This window comes from Scheffersomyces amazonensis, assembly GCF_036850825.1.
Source record: "Scheffersomyces amazonensis strain UFMG-HMD-26.3 chromosome Unknown RJT21scaffold_1, whole genome shotgun sequence".
Classification (NCBI taxonomy): domain Eukaryota; kingdom Fungi; phylum Ascomycota; class Pichiomycetes; order Serinales; family Debaryomycetaceae; genus Scheffersomyces; species Scheffersomyces amazonensis.
The window spans coordinates 2,535,370-2,552,832 of record NW_027042741.1 but is presented as its reverse complement, the minus strand read 5'-3'; the positions used below and the strand labels follow the sequence as shown (position 1 = coordinate 2,552,832).

The following is a 17,463-nucleotide window of genomic DNA, read 5'->3' as shown; positions in this document are numbered from 1 at the left end:
GATCGTTTTGCAGCCAACATTCTCTCATATATAATACCTAAATTAGTTTGATATATATATATATATAATACTAATTAATAACTTTCAGGAAATTTGATTCGTAAATATTCAAACTAACCAAACAAATGCCGAAGGTAATGAAGTAATCCCATGCCATCTAATATTATACATTCACACTTACAGTCTTCTTCGGGGATGTTTTACATTCTTAGCTTTTTAATATTCTATGTTCATGGGGAACACTTTGAAATATATAATCAATTATTGATGATGTCAATAGTGTTTGGCTCCAACTACTACAGCAACCACAGCTCGATACATCTTTGGCACATCGTCATGGTGTACATGAAATCGTAGAACTCAACTTCAACTAGAAATTTATCCTCAAAATCGAGAGCATAATAAATGAATTTAAAAAGGAATTTATGAAGCAATTAAATTTAGATGAACCTAAAATTGCTAATTATAAGCAGGTTTTACAATTGCTATAAAGACTAATAACTTCACCTTTTGATTCAATTGAAGTTAATAAAAATAGTTATTAGATATCAATTTTATGGTATCAATTTTATGACTTGACTTTATAATGGGAAAATGATTGCGTATTTGAGCTTGAATAATACTATAAGTATGCATACACCTGTATTAAAACTTAAGGTCTTAAGTCATGCTCAACCTTATACTGAATTGGTAAAGCAACCAAAGTAAATCCACAAAACGGATATTTGACTACTAACCATTGAAATGTTATAACAAGAGTCATCTAGTTATCAAATTGTATATGATAAGCTTGGAATGCCAAGACTTTATTTATCCGTAAATTACACTTCTGATAACTTCAAAGACGAGTTCGGTCTTTAAACTAGTGGTTTAAGAGGGCTCTTTGATTCTAGCAGTTGTCGAAGGAAAAGACTTAAAACTTAAATTCTTGTAGTATTGAAATTTCTTTTTGTATCCATGGGAAAGAAATGATGCTGATTCAAAGATTAAAAGTGAAGAACTAAGCTTAAGTCGGTGCTTGTAAAGGATCATGTATCCCTAAGCTTCCAGGCATTTAACATAAGAAATATCATATATAAACTAAAAATTCTGTAAGTAATCCATTATTATTTATAGACTTTGGTCGGCAATAAGAACCAAATTGGCAGCCATTAAGGATGACAAATATTAAATTTTGTCAGGTACCATATGAATATAGTAGCTCACTATAAATCACTCATAGCAATTAAAAGAACAAGTTTTGCAATTCAATTAATATTCCTAATAGGGACACTCGCGACAAAAACAGGAGACAAATGTCACCTACGTTTTTTTTAGATTCTCCCCACTTTTTTGGATTTATGGGGTAATCATTTTTTTTTGTTCTGCGCTAGTTTAATTTATTAAATTTATTTAATTTAATTATTTTAAGCTATTTATGTGAATATATTTTGTCAGATTTTGAATTCAGACAATTCATTATCCAAGCCTTCCTTATCGACTGTCACCTAGCATAAACTCTCTTTTTATTACACAATTGTATTGAATTTGCTTGGGAGCTTAGCCGAAACAGATATGCTTCAAAGCCTAACTTACTTGACTTGACAGATCGCTCTTAGCTTGCTCGAATTCGGACCCTCAAACCTAAATGGCTCTCATTTGTTAATTAATGCTTTAAGGTATTCTCGCTTTGCATTACTCTGGTCTAACATGAAATATCCTTTCCTGTAATTTACAAATAAAGGCAATTAGATTAACTAACTAAAATCTTACTAAAATTAATTACTTAGAAGATCCCTCGAATCAATAGATACGGCCAACACACATTCATATTAGCTTTCGGCCATACATCACCACAGTAGACATACTCTATATGACCACATCTGACCCTCCAACTCTTTCAGATAACTGTATATCAATCCCGGTAAGATTCAGACAAAAATAAATAAATATATATGTAAAAAAAAACGACATAATTTGTGAGAAGAAAAGGAAAAAGGAAAAAAAAAATTACAAAAAAGTTCATGAGATCTCGGTGGGTTCATACTGAAATCCTTTAACCAACCAGTTCAAAGCCAACCAGTCAAAGATCCCTATATTTGTCTAGTTACTATACAAAGCCATAGCTGCGTATTTGCTATAGCTTCTTTACTCCAATACTTTTGCGGTCTTGGTCTTTGGGTTAACTTCCATTTATCCATCCGTGATTCCATTTTTGAGGTGACATTTTACCCATTTAGCCGTTAAATCACTCATCTTGACTTAACTTAAAAATAACAAGGGAAGTGTTAGTTGTAATATTAAAAACTAAGTATCAGTAAACGTCCATTATTGTACTTCTTAGTTCCAGTTCAATCCCTATCCATCCAGCCCTTTTAGGTACCACGTTATTAATTTAACTATACTTATTAAGACATTCTTACCATTATTATTATTATTAGTCTAATCATATGAATATTTACATATCCTTTAGCATCTAGCACTTAACTTGCATAATTTAATAACATCTTCACAATGTGGCATATACTAGAGGGTCTACTATATGACAATACTATAGAAGAAGAGCATTATAAGAAAATCCGACAAAAATCATCATCTAAATCAGCTGTAATCGTAGGGTTAGTAGCGGCCGTCGGTGGTTTCCTTTATGGATATGATACTGGTCTTATTAATGATCTTCTCGAAATGCAATATGTTTATCAAAATTTCCCATCAAATCATCAATCTTTCTCATCTCATGAACGTGCTCTTATAACAGCCATTTTATCATTAGGTACTTTTGTTGGTGCCCTTATAGCTCCATTAATATCAGATAATTATGGTAGAAAATTTTCTATCATTATAAGTTCAGGAATAATATTTAATGTTGGTAATATACTTCAAATAGCGTCTACTCATGTTGTACTTCTTTGTATAGGAAGAGGGGTATCAGGGGTAGCAGTAGGAGTACTATCGGCTATTGTACCATTATATCAAGCTGAAGCCTCCCCAAAATGGGTTAGAGGTTCAGTCGTTTTCACATATCAGTGGGCTATTACTTGGGGACTTTTAATCGCTTCAGCAGTTTGTCAAGGAACAAGAAAAATGTTAAATTCAGGATCTTATAGAATCCCGATTGGATTACAATTCTTATGGGCATTAATTTTATATTGTGGGATGTTATTCTTACCAGAATCTCCTCGTTATTATGTTCAAAAGAATAATTTACAAAAAGCATTAGATAGTCTAGCAAAATTAAGAAGATTACCACCTGATGATGCTGATCTTATAGAAGAATTAGTAGAAATCAAAGCAAATTATGATTATGAATTATCATTTGGTAGAACAACTTTATTAGATTGTTTTAGAAATGGTGGAGGACGTCATAAACAAGTTTTAAGAATGTGTACAGGGATGGGAGTTCAAATATTTCAACAATGTTCAGGAATTAATTTTATATTTTATTATGGAGTTAATTTCTTTTCTAGTACAGGAATTAAAAATTTCTATATTATGTCATTTATAACATATCTTGTTAATACTATTTTCACTATTCCAGGTATTATTCTTGTTGATACAATTGGTAGAAGACAATTATTACTTTGGGGTGGGATTGGTATGACAACTTGTAATTTTATTATTGCCATTACAGGAGTTAGTATATCATCTCGAGAAACTTCATCTATTTTAAGTATATGTTTTTCATGTGTATTTATTGCATTCTTTGCAAGTTCTTGGGGTGGTTGTACTTGGGCTTTATGTTCTGATATTTATGGTATAAGTATTAGACAAAAAGCTATATCTATAACTACTGCAACAAATTGGATTGTTAATTTTATTTTTGCATATATTACTCCATATTTAATTGATACTGGAAGACATACAGCTGCTATTGGTAATAAAATCTTTTTTATTTGGGGTGGTTGTAATTTTGTTGGAACATTATTTGTATATTTCACAGTTTATGAAACAAAGGGGTTGAAATTAGAAGAAATCGATTATATGTATGCTCATTGTAATAGTGCAAGAACTTCAACAAAGTTTGTTTCAACAAAAATTGATTATGCTAGAATGGATGCTGATTATAATGAAATTGAAACTTCATCTCCTAATAATTCCACCATTAATTCAACTTCGAGTTCTCCTCCAGATGAAGAATTAACCAATGAAAAGGATAGTATGCATCATCATACCAATAATATTGGGGGAGGTGACGCTGGACTTCATGAACAAACCATTTCTCATCCTCGTCCAGCCGCTGTTCCTGGAGGTAACAACAATATCAATAATCTTACAATCATTCCATATAATAATGTCATTTCTCCTTCATTATCATCTGATTCTGATGTTTCATCTTCAGAATCATTACTATCTCAAAGACAACTTCATAACAGACATGCATCTTACAATTCTAAAAAACAATCTTCGATATCATCGGCCGGGACAGTTTCTGCTTCGGGTTCCAATGATTATCAAATGTATCTCGAATCATTAAAACAACAATATCCAACCACTGTCACAGCAAACTTACCTCCTACAGTTGGTCTACAAGGTACACAAACATCTGCCACTGCAATAAGACATAATTCATTATTAACCAATACAAATACAAACACATCTGTATCCAATAGTTCCAAAATCTTCACAGAACGTGACTTAAGAAGTTTAAATGATGAATATAATATGGTCATGCGTCAATCATCTCATCCTACCCCTTCTGCAAATAGTGTCGGTGCACTTACGTCAGGTATAACGAGCTCTGCCACGAATGTAAATAGAAGCAGAAGTCTTGATGGATCCGGAGCTGAATCTACCATGATCATAGCTACACCATTTTTCAACCAGCCTCCGGATTCAGACTCCGATGAAGAAGATATTGAAGAAGATATTGAAGAAGAGGATGAAGAAAATGATGACCACGATCCAAGAATATGAACTTTACCAACACATCCAACATCACTATAAGAAGAAATCTTCAAAGCTCACAAAGATCCAGACTACTTTTTCCACTATTCAGTATAATTAAGTTATTATTTATCAAAACCTCTTGTTCAATTCTCCACACTTTGACGTCTCTCTACAGTCTTTTCATTTTTCTTCTCTTTTCCTTCCTTCCTTCTTTCTTTCTTTCTTTCTTTGTTTTGTCTTTTCTTATCTTGTCAGTCTAGGTAGGATCTTGTGACGCTTGGAGATACATGTGATGTAATCATCTTAACTACAGACAAACAGACATATCCACGTTAGATGGACTCAGTAGAATACGCAACTATATAAGTTATATGTATATGCGAATAAATAATATTTTCCTGGTGAACTACTCTAACGGTATTGTAAAGTATGGTAAAGTATGGTAAAGTATGGTAAAGTATGGAGAGATATCTCATAGAGAAATATACCGTAAGTGGTATGTCAGTGCGACAGTGATGGCGAAATAAAATTCGTGGGGAACGCTCATAAAAAAAGGTACTTCGATGATGACGTAGTGGAGATAATCGACAAGAAGCAAAGTATACTATGACGGATAATAATACAGAAGATAAATATGCACTTCACGAGGCCATTCGTCAGGGGAAGACTTTGTTGGCTAAGCATATGATCGATACGGATGCCAAACAGATTCTTATAAAGGACGATGATGATAGAAGTCCATTACATTGGGCATGTTCAATGAATAATTTAGAACTTGTAGAGTATATAATCAAGCCACGTCCAACAATAAAGAATCTTGATATTGATGAGATGGAAGATGCCGGAGGTTGGACCCCATTGCATATTGCTGCCTCAGTAGGGAATTTATCGATATTTGAATTATTAGTAACAAAATTAGATGCTGATGTTAATGAAACTACAAGTACAGGTGTTGCTCCAATACATTTAGCAATAAGTAAGAATCATTATGATATAGTAAAACGGTTAGTTGAAGATTTTAAAGCCTCATGTCGAGTTAAAGATAAGAAAGGGTTTACTCCACTTCATCGAGCTGCAGCTATTGGTTCTCAACCTATTATAAAATTATTGGTTGAAAAGGGTAAGGTCAATATTAATGCAAAAGATAACGAAGGTTGGACTGCCTTGCATCATGCATTAGCCGAGGGTCATGGTGATGCCGGTGTATTACTAGTATCATTAGGAGCAGATGCAACTATTGAAAACGTTGATGGCGATACACCGATAAAAGTTGCAGTCGATGAAAAAGTAGCTAAGTATTTCAAAGATCATATCTGATATTTGAAAAGTAAACAAAACATAACAAACGAAAATATGAAACGATGAAACGAATTAAATTTTATTACGATTCAAAAAGTACATAAAAGATTAACATAGCATAGTAATTAGGAATAAATGTAAACATCGTAAAAATTTAGAGTATTTAGCGTTTTTTTAGAGTATTAATAACACTTAAGATGAAATTACCTTTCTGGGAATTAACTAATTGGAAGGCTATTGTGGAGGTATTCCATATTAAGCCAGAAGAAATTAATTAAATTAACTGCATAAAAGAAGAAATTCAACATCGAAGGAAATGGTTACGAGATAGGCTATGATAGAAAGAAAGAAGAAAGTGTAACTGGAGCCACTCCATCCTGATAGGGTGGTGGGGATTTCTTAATCCTTCACCGAGAATGTGCGAAATTTGGAATTTATATCCGATAATTCATGTTGTTCATCTCTCTTTCACTAATTAGTATTAACCATATCAGTAATGACTTTACGTATAATCCATTGTTTTCATTACTTTGATAGTCAATTGGCATCAATTGGATGAATTAGGTAAGAACAGCAAGCCAGCAAAGCAAGGCAATGGACTCCAGGCTTTATGGCCCCACCTGCAGAAAGGATGGTAGGCACACACACGTGACTTCCCAATCGGGCTACTAGCTTCCCGAAACAGCCGAGTGGTCAACACAAAATGGAACTTGCGCACGACTGTTTCACTTGCATGTCCTGTGCCATACATCCTTACCGCAGTACACAAGTCGATGATTCGGGAATGACCATTGCCTAATTGGGAAGTAATTTAAACAACACATTTTTCATTCCTAAAAGTGACCGAAACAGCAAACGCAAAACATCATCTCGTACTGAATTGAGTGATGAATATTATTCAATTTGCAGTACTAAGGAAATGAATTTGTATTGTTTCATTTATTTTATTATGGCTGCTCATAATCTAAAAAAGTGTTAGTGATGTAACAAATATGTCTTTGCAGAAGAAAAATCGCTTGTGTTCCCTTAATGACCTTTACGTCTATTTGCTTATATTATCACCCCCCTCCTCCAACTTTCCTTAATTTTATAAACCCCTTATATATATAAAATTTTATAATTCCATATAATTTTGTAATTTATATATATTTCTTCTTTTTACTTTTAATTTAGTTTGTTTGTTCAATTGTTTAATACCAACTATCTAAACTCAATTCATTAATTAAATTAAGTATTGATATCAATTCTTAACTTTTCACTGGTTCAATTTGTAAATTACATCGAAAATTATTTATCGAAGCAATTACAATTAATCTAACTCTTGTGTATATTCATAACTCAATTCATTTATTATTATAATAACAACAATACAATTTCATAATGTTGGCCATTGGTGATACCATTTTACGTGGATTTAACTTTATATTCTTAGTCATTGCCTTAGGTTTGACTGGTTCATTGGCTGCTACCACCATTACTCAATCCAATCCTCAAATTAATTTCGGGGTCTTTGCTGCAGCTTTTGGTATTTTAACTTCATCTTTCTATGGTGTTTTAGCTTATTTCTTTGAAGTGTTTGCTTGGCCAATCATCTTATCTTTATTAGATTTCTTAAACTTTGTTTTTACTTTTGCTGCTGCTACTGCCATTGCTGCTGGTATTAGAGTTCACTCTTGTAAAAATGAAGAATACCTTAAAGACAACAATATTACTCAAGGTTCTACAGGAAGATGTAGAAAGGCTCAAGCTTCAGTTGCTTTCCTTTACTTTTCCTTCTTTGTCTTCTTAGCTTCTGGTATATTTTCCATCATCTCCGTTGCTCAAGGTGGATTATTCGGTACCTCAAGAAGATCTGCTCCAAGAGTCGGTATTCCAACCACTTCTCAAGTTTAATTGTGATGTTGCTTACTTTTTTTACTTTATACGTTCAATTCTAATTAATTGTAACCTTCTAAGTTAAGGTTCTGTTAGCATTTCCAATTGTTCATTGTTTATATAAATATAATCTATGATTTGCAATCATTTGAAATTCAAATTCTTAAAATACTTTGCTACAACATATTTAAAAGTTGAATCTATACGTCTTCCGTTATAAATTTTAATTACTCATCACATTATCTAACTTATTCGATCGTTCAAGTCATATGAATATCAATTTACCAACCAAATCGCTCATTGATACACTATTTCCTATTCAATTAAATTTTTTGTTAACAGTATTATTATACACATTCTTTCTCCCGTTACCCCCATCTTTTGTTTCTACATTTTATTTTATTTTGCCTTGATTTTTTGTTTTGTATCAATTCCAAACTTGTGTTAATAACAGTTGTGGATTTCCATCACTGTTGTTATTTTACTGGTTCTAAATGTTTTAACCCATATTTACAAATTTTTATTGCTTATGTGTCTTAGTTCCAACAACAATAGTTAACAACTAGTTAATGCTTTGATTATTATATTTACTAAATAGTTTAATTGAATGTTAATTGTTATCTATCATCAATTTTCATATATATTGCTACGCAAGTCATTCTCAATAAGTGTAAAAGTGATCATATAAGCAGCAATGCTTTGCGCCTTGCTTGCCGAACAAGCTGAGAGCAAATAAAAAATTAATAATGTACTCGCCTCCCCCTGAAAAATATCTCCATGTTAAGCTAATTATCCCTAAGTACTGTAAAGCAACTTGTGTGCAGTATATCATCTCTCCGCAAGTCAAGCTAATTTACTTCTAGAACTTTTTTCAGTTGTAATGTCAATATTACAGTTAAGATATCAGAAGATTTCGGCGGACATTAGCCGCTTACATGATCATTTTCTAACAAGTGACCTACAGGGAGCACTGACTTCCATAACCTTTAGCGGATTAAAAATGTTTCCTACATATATAATACATAGTTAATGGCATAGTTACTGCACATATTGTATCTCTAAGGAACATCGATGTAGTTTCAGCTAAATATTATCTTTGATCATCTTAGATTTATTGATGCGATTTTGGCACCGATCTATATTTAGAAGCTATATGGATTATTCAAGACTTACAGTTTATGAGATGCTTTGGTCGGCTTATGACAGATATTTCTCTAGAATAATTATGCGTAGTCTACCCTGGCTTTGGCAGCTCGAATTCTTGTTGCAAGTATGGCTTATCTTCTATGACCTTTCTAACCAGTTGTTAAATTCATTTTACTAAATCCCTATTTAAACAATCGACATTCTCCTTGAATGAGCAGATGTGTTGGTATTGTGTGAAGGAATTTACTAGTTTATGAGAATATTGATAGGACATAAAGATCTGTTGCTAAGCCTAATTGCTAATTCCTTAGTCGAGGTCTTGTAAAGTCGATTCTTTATATATTTCTTCGACTTGTAGATTTGGCTAAGTTCAATTCTGGAAAGAGAAAATTTTTGACTATATCAGAATTCTATGAATATATATTTTCAATCCTAAATCAGTGTAGAAGTCCAGTTGCGTGAAGTCTAGCTAGTATGGTAGGCATTTACACTTTATTTTGAAGTCTTCAGTTAACAGGTTGGATGGGTCACAGCACCAAATTATGCAATATGAGATTATCTTAAATGAGTCACAGAAGCACTTTCCCTCCTTGGGTTCTATAGTCGATTAGCCACCTACTTACTTGGGTATATTCATCATTCTTTTATTCGCACAATTATTACCTTTGGTTCCAATAACTGATAATTATATTTTTAGCTTCTGTAATTTGGACCCCAGCACAACTTCGGGTTCATTAGTTACTTCAACAACTATAACTGGTACTACTGGAGCAACAACTCATACTGGTGTTGCAAATACAACTCCTACTGGTGTAACAACTACAACTACTAATGCTGGAACTACTCCTATTGGTCCAACTACTACGGCTGCCACTGGTGCAACGACTGCTACAGGATCGGGAAATGGTAATGGTTCTGGTAATGGTTCTGGTTCTGGTAATGGTTCAGGCAATGGTTCAGGCAATGGTTCTGGTAATACCGGTAATGGTTCAGGCAATGGTTCAGGCAATGGTTCAGGCAATGGTTCTGGTAATACCGGTAATGCCACTGGTAATGGAGTTGGCACTGGTAATACGGGAAATGGTAGTGGTGCTGGTAGCGAAAATAGTAATGGTGCTGCAAACAGTAATGGTTCAGGTAATGGTTCAGGTAATGGTTCTGGTAATGGTTCTGGTGCAGGTGCTACAACAGGGATTGGGATTGAGCCTGCTGTTGGCACATATGTACCTACAGCTTCTTATCAATCAAATACTGGTGCATCAGAAGGATCTGGAGAAACAGGCACTTCTGCTTCTCTGAATGTATTGGGTAGTTCTGCTGAGGCAGGAACTCTTGCTCCTGGTGTTATAACAACGGGTACTTCCATTCCTATTCCTTCTATTTTACTTTCTTCTTCCACTGGTACTACTACGGGAGCTCCTCCAATTCTTAATATTCAATCTAGTGGATCTCGCTTGCTGACGAGATTTTACTCAATGATGGTAGCCCTTCTTGTAATCTGTACAGGTCTTGCTTAAATTTTCGTCTCGTTAAACATTATGTTTGATTTAATCAAATAGCTTTCGGTTAGTTAGCTTCTATTTAATATGCTTATTTTTTGTTTATTTGATTCTTTTAGCAAAATATTTGTATAATTTAAGAGTAATTTATATAATGAACTTTTTCTATAAATTTTTCAGCATCAAAGTACAGAGATGCCTTTGAAACTATGTATAAATATTCAATAATAGCATTCTATAGAGATACGTTATTTCTGGACCCTTGACATATTATTTTTTTGCACCCATCTTTTGTCGCAGATCTTTAAAACGCAAGAAATAATAATATTAAATAATATTTTTTACTGTCAAGCATATACTTCTAAAGCTACATAATTATACAATCTTCTATTTTTTAGACTTACGTAATTTCTTTTCTCTTTCATACTCATTCTTCTCAGCACCTTCTGTAGTAGCAATAGTATTAACAATATTAGCCATTTTCTTATGATATTGATCATACATTTGTTTCTTTTCTTCAATTTGTTCATTAGCAACAAATCTAGATTCTTGTCTAATATCCTTAAGAGCAGCTTTTCTTTCCTTCTTCAATTGATTCTTCATCTTAGATACTTCTTGACGTTCAACATTACTATCATAAGATTTTTTATCAGGATTAAAGTTTTCTTCAAATTTAGGTGCATAAGTAGCAATAGGGATAGCACGATGATGTTGAAGAACCAATGGTATTCTTTCATTACTTAAGTTGGTTCTAATCTTAGTCAATCTAGCAATTAAATCAACCAAAAATGGTAATTGTGTAGCATAATATTTAATAAAATGCTTTAAAATGATAATGTCGGAATTTAAAACTTCAATTAAATTGGTTTTCTCCTTCCATAAATTGACTGATTTTTCAACTAAGGAAATCAATTTAATAAGTAATTGAAACTTAAAAGCATTGTCAGCTTCTTGATTAGATTTATTAATTAAATCACCAATACTAAATTGAATATCAGTGGTTTTGAAGATTTCTTCTGGTTTAAATGATTTGGATAAGTTTAATTGAGTATCTATTATGGAATTAGTAGATAATAATAATGCAGATGGTGATATACCTGTTGGTTCAGGAGAAAGAATCAATAATGCCTTTTCTATAAAATTGACTATCTCGGGAATATATCTCTTTGAGAATCGTTGATAGTTCAATAAAATATCAGAGATGAATATACCTTGAGTGATATGAGCTAAGGATGCTTTCGGTTGATAAATTAGGGTGGTTAATGTTTCAGCCATGACGATTAAACATGGAGTAACAATCAAATGATAATGATCCGAAGTGGAAAATAAATAACCAATAATGATGAAAAATACATAATCTCTCTTGAGTATAAGTCCACTATTATCAAGAACTCTTTCTTGTATAAAATTAATTTCTTGTCTGATAGTCTCAACTAAGACTTGATTATATGATTCAGCTAATTTCTTAAGGATAGCCGATAATTTTTCAATTGTAGCAGTGTTGGAATCATCTTCCGAAAGGTAAAGGATATGCTCAAATAAGATTCCGACAAAGGTATTCATTTTATCTTTATTACCTTCAGCTAAATTTGGTCTATAAATTTCAATGATCTTGTTAACATATGCTGGATGTCTAGTAGTATCAATATCTTTGAGAGATGCTAAAAAGTCTTCGTGACTTGCAGGTATTATTATTTGTGGTTGCTTCTTGACTGAAACCCTTCCAATTGGTTTTGAATTAGGATTTTCATCGTCATTATCATCATCTTCGTCTTCTTCTTCGTCTTCTTCTTCATTTTCAGAATCTTTGATGGTGAATCCATCCTCTTCATTATCATCACTACCGGCCCAAAATTCATCATCCAAGTCATCTCCTTCCGCATTACGATCATCTTCAATTTCCATTCCACTCATTCTCTTCAATCTATCAGCCTCTAATTTTTTCATTCTATCATCATGCTCTTTCTTCAATTCTTCATCTGTCTTAGTTCTATCAGCAGGAACCGATCTTCTATCATATGTCAATTCTCTTACCTTACTATCATACTCCTTTTCTTCCTCTGTCTTTGTCAGGAACTTAGGTTTTGCTGGATTCTTGATATTAGCTATTTCTTGCATAATATCTCCAAACTCTTCATCCAAATCTTCAATATTATCTTGAGTCTTTTGGAATTCTACTTGTCTTTGATGTTTATAGAATTTAGATTTGGCAATGATTTCTTTCATGACTTCTTTCTTACTCTTCTTTCGTTGTGGTTGATCTGCTTCATCTTCCAACTGATCTTCATCAACAAACCTGGTGGCAGAACCATCTCCTATGGCATCATCTTCATCTTCCAATGATAAAACTTTCCCACCATGAGTTAAAGTGAGTCCCTCATCTTCATCATATTCATCTTCACTTTCAATAGAATATAACCCTCTCTTCTTTGATTGCGATTGCTTTTCTCGGGTGAATCTTTCCAACATCTTTTCTTCCGCACTTAAATGCTTATTGGATTCTCCAAATCGTCTATCAACAATAGCACTATTCTTTCCATGACTTCTCTTCTCTAAATCATATTGCATCTTCATATTCTTCTGTACATTAGATTTGCTTCTAGTGGCATCATTATGCTGTTTAGATCCGGCTTTCACGAACTTGCCTCCCTGAATAACACTAACATCCCGTTTAGTCCTATTCAATCTTTGATCAAACTGATTAAACTGACTTCTAATCTCATTAATCACTTGCTCTTTGTCGTTCCTTCTTGTTTCAGAGGGTGTCCTTTTCGATGTCTTACTCTTCTTCTTCACATTGGTTTGTCCCACCAATCCTTTGGCTCGAAGGGCCTCTTTGAGCTGCTTCAACTGTGATCCTGCCATCGTTTCGGTTCTGGACGGTAGAGCTGTTTAGGGTGTTATTTGCAGTAGTTAAGATGATTTTGTAGTGAAAAAAAAAATTATATTAAGAATAAAAAAAAATTATCGGATACAGCATCGTGCGGCGTGCGGCGTGCGGCGTTAACTATTACATACATACACACTACTACATATACAACAACTAACAACTACTAGTAGTATTACTTTATTTACCCTATGTATATGTATATTTAATACTTAACGATCAAAATCTTGTTTATATACCTGATTGATTATCCCTAAGAAACCTCCTCTATCATTCTTGGATTCCTTAGCATTCTCTTCTTCATCGAATTTATAATTGACATTATAAAACTCGGCTAAACTGTGATCTCCATGACCAGATAATCCTGTTTGAGTAGACATAGTCGATTGGATTAGCATTGATGGAGATGGTTCATTTATGGATTGGTTCATTATGGACCGGTTGGTTGGGTTATTGGAGTTAACATTAACATTAATGTTATTGTTATTGTTAGCTATATTATGGCTCCTATTATTAGTTGGTATAGGCTGAGCTTGTGAATGGACATTGGGGGGCATAGCACTACCATTGACTGTCTGGTTTGAACCAGATTTACCAGATGCATTGGGATTAGCTCCACCGTAACTTTCTAAAAAGTACATGTATGATTTAAACATTTTCTCATTCTGGTTATAATCAACATTCATATCATTATAATCGTCTTCATCGTCAGTTTCATCAAAAGTATCATTTTCATAGTCAGAATTTGGGCTTCCCTTAACTTTCTTTTTAGATTTAATAATATTGTTTAATTCTACTTCACCTCCAGTAGAAGTTATAGGTGATTTCTTAGTACTTGTCTTGGCAATCTTTCTTCTTCTGGCCCTGTGAACTTTCTTCTTATTATTCAAATCAACCATCATATTCTTATCCTTCTCTTCAAAATTAAACATAGCAAACGAACAAACATATCCTAATCCATCTACATGAACACTATATTCTCTAAAGAAATCTATGATAGCTCCTGAACTATTCAGTACTTTAAACCATAATAAGAATGGAGTTAAAATAACACTAAGAATTTCATTCAAGATAATGACAATCTTTAAACTGAATAAATCACAAAACTCATTCTTAACTTCAATAGTATGTAATCTTTTCCTCCAACTGGTGGGTAAATAATGAGTGAATTGTGATACGTATCTTAAACTGGCCTCTGGATCATAAACAAACGTATTTAATTCATTAGTACTATTATTATTGGATTGATTATTAGATGTCAGAGTTATAGCAAATAATGTACCAAATAAACTTATATAGAATAAAGCAGATTTACCCTCGGTGATTTCAAATGTCCAGAAACTTCGATTATCATCTTCTAATAATAATCCCATTATAACTAATACCGCTAAGATTGAACCCAGAATAAAATTAATTAAATTCAATACATTTATAATTAGAAATCCTCGAGGAAATTGATTAATATAAGTATTGGCTGGACCCATAGATAATTGTAATCTTCTATTGAAAAAGTGAGATAATTCATTAAATTCTCGTAATTTCCATTCAGCATATGGAGTATACTCTCTTAATCCAACAATAGATGAAGGATTTGATTTATACTCATTAAAGTATCGAAAGAAATATAATAATACAAAATAAATAACCATGAATGGACATAGAATGACATTAATAATAGCTGCCCGTTTAATTCTTGATGTTAATTCTTTAGCCAATTGATTTCTATTAGAATCCTTTAAAATCTTCAGATTAACTTGTCCTTCATTATTGAATATAAAATCATTAATACAAAGTTTTAAATTCCATTCTAAAGTTTTAGTAAGTACGGATTTATTAGTAATTAATTGATAACCAAACACTTTAAAATCCACTGATAAATCAAGGACATCTTTATTAATTAATGCAATCATATAATTCTCCTTTCTCATGATTCTATTGGCTATATCATGAGCATTTAATCGAACTTTGGAATTTAAATCATTAATAAAATGTTGAGATCCATTCATATTATTATTACTAGTCGATGTTAAACTATTATAATCCTTTAAAAGCATTAATCTTTCAACAATAGTTTTCCAACTAATAGTCATTAATTCATCATCATTCTTTATATTAATTAAATATTTGTAAAATGTCTGGATCCCCTTTAATTTATTCTTGTAATCGAAATATAATTGAACCAATCGGAGTATGATATAGCCAGTAAATCCTAAAAGAAAGAATTTAATTATAAATGGGACATTTGACCAAAAGAAATTCTCGATTATGAGATCTCCAAGAGTTAAATGGGGTAATCGATCATTGAAATGACTAAAGAAATAACTATACCTTATCCCCCATTTTAAAAAGACTGTGAAAAATAGTATGAATACAAGTATTGCTAAATCCACAAGCTTAGATAATACAATATTCAATAGACCTTTACCTCGATAATAATAGTACATATCATTCAAGAAATCATCCATATTGATGATATTGGCCCAAAGCCAAAGAGCTCGTTCTTTAGGAGGAATTATAAATCGAGGAGACGCCGTACTTGACCGTTGATAATTGTTAGATATTTCAGTTTGTGGTTCATTTTTAGCGGGTTTCCGGAATTGCTGTTGAGTTCTAGTTGGTGGAGGTTTGATGTTGGGAGTGTATTCATTATATAAGGGCAATTCAGCCTTATTGTTATTGAATCGAAAGAGGTTATTGGGCTTGGATATATTGAAACTGAGCTTCTTCGATACCGGTTTGACATCTCCATTTGTAGTAGGTATAGTTGGAGATTGAACTTTTCTATTGGTATAATTATCCTCAACTTCAATGTCTGGAACCTTTTGGACTGCCAAAGTTGGTTCAGGAGATGCTGACCGTGATGAATATAAGTCCAGAACTGACTCATTGTCTGAATTCAATAGACTATTCTTATGAAATGAAGATGTTAATGGATTATTCTCTATGTCGATATTGGTAATGTTATTATTGGTGCTGGTGGTAGTTTGAGGTCGTAAGAGTTCATCCTCCTCATCCTCTTCTTCTATCATCCCCATATGTTCATCATCCAGGTGTTGATCTTGATTTATCATACTCATCGCCACTTGGTTCTGTTGACTATACTCACTATCGAATTGAGGATCGTAATATTCATAATTCTCATTCAACTGATTATAGATAGAGTTCAATCCAAAGATTCTCGAGAGAAATGTCTCATTATTACTATCGGTAGTTCCTTCATTATCATACAAGTTATTATTATAGGTACTATTGCCATTGGACTTGGATGTCGATGATGTGCCAGCTCTATACTGATCAAACGGATTACGATTATTAAAACTGGACATTAGTCATTAACTATATTTTATATGCCTCTTCGAGCTGTTCTATTTGATCTTAATGCTCTGTGTATTATGTAATATCAATATCAGCGGCTCTATACCTCCAGCTTAACCTTTCTCAATCTGGTTATCTGGATTGGTGTGGCCTGCATACAGCCCGGACTGGCTTGCGAAATGCGGGCCACAAAAGGAGCGTGTTTATCAGTCGTGCAATGGTCATCTACATAGAGGAATAGTAAGAGGTGGGTTGTTAAGGTGGTTGTTAATTGAAATAATAATTAATAATTACTTAATTAAGTAACTAATTAAATTGAATGATTCAATGATTAAATAGTTCAATGATTGAAATGTATGTATATAATGTTGACAGAGCGATCTGAAGATATTATCTCTATTGTAGATTGGTTGTTGAACCAGTGTCTGTCCGGCCGTGCCTGCAGGATTGAGGTGGTTACTGGCAGTTACCTACAATTGGTTACCATTCATCGTTTCAGCCATAGTTGACTATGCAAAAGTACATGAGATAACTAATGAATAATGACCTAATTAGTTTCGGTGAAATTGTATAGAT

The 17,463-nt window shown here is 32.9% G+C and overlaps 5 protein-coding genes across 5 annotated transcripts; 3 read left to right on the top strand and 2 right to left on the bottom strand. All coding sequences in view use genetic code 12, as the record gives it.

Moving 5' to 3' along the window:
* Positions 1 to 2,493: 2,493 nt before the first annotated feature.
* Positions 2,494 to 4,893, top strand: HGT4 (glucose sensor; the record flags this gene model as incomplete). Its single annotated transcript, XM_064885249.1, has 2 exons — positions 2,494 to 4,588; positions 4,706 to 4,893. The coding sequence occupies 2 exons, from the start codon at positions 2,494 to 2,496 to the stop codon at positions 4,891 to 4,893; spliced, it is 2,283 nt and encodes a 760-aa protein (XP_064741517.1).
* Positions 4,894 to 5,439: 546 nt separating this feature from the next.
* Positions 5,440 to 6,303, top strand: RJT21DRAFT_117836 (uncharacterized protein). Its single transcript, XM_064880851.1, has one exon. It carries the CDS (start codon positions 5,473 to 5,475, stop codon positions 6,181 to 6,183), a length of 711 nt encoding a protein of 236 aa, XP_064741516.1. The 5' UTR covers positions 5,440 to 5,472; the 3' UTR covers positions 6,184 to 6,303.
* A 928-nt stretch (positions 6,304 to 7,231) lies between these two features.
* Positions 7,232 to 8,428, top strand: NCE102 (Nce102p). Its single transcript, XM_064883476.1, has 2 exons — positions 7,232 to 8,159; positions 8,256 to 8,428. Exon 1 carries the CDS (start codon positions 7,546 to 7,548, stop codon positions 8,056 to 8,058), a length of 513 nt encoding a protein of 170 aa, XP_064741515.1. The 5' UTR covers positions 7,232 to 7,545; the 3' UTR covers positions 8,059 to 8,159; positions 8,256 to 8,428.
* Positions 8,429 to 10,904: 2,476 nt separating this feature from the next.
* Positions 10,905 to 13,593, bottom strand: NOP14 (snoRNA-binding rRNA-processing protein). Its single transcript, XM_064883475.1, has one exon. The coding sequence runs from the start codon at positions 13,548 to 13,550 to the stop codon at positions 11,073 to 11,075; it is 2,478 nt and encodes an 825-aa protein (XP_064741514.1). The 5' UTR covers positions 13,551 to 13,593; the 3' UTR covers positions 10,905 to 11,072.
* Positions 13,594 to 13,619: 26 nt separating this feature from the next.
* ATG9 (autophagy protein) lies at positions 13,620 to 17,097 on the bottom strand. Its single transcript, XM_064880850.1, has one exon. It carries the CDS (start codon positions 16,896 to 16,898, stop codon positions 13,785 to 13,787), a length of 3,114 nt encoding a protein of 1,037 aa, XP_064741513.1. The 5' UTR covers positions 16,899 to 17,097; the 3' UTR covers positions 13,620 to 13,784.
* Positions 17,098 to 17,463: the final 366 nt, after the last annotated feature.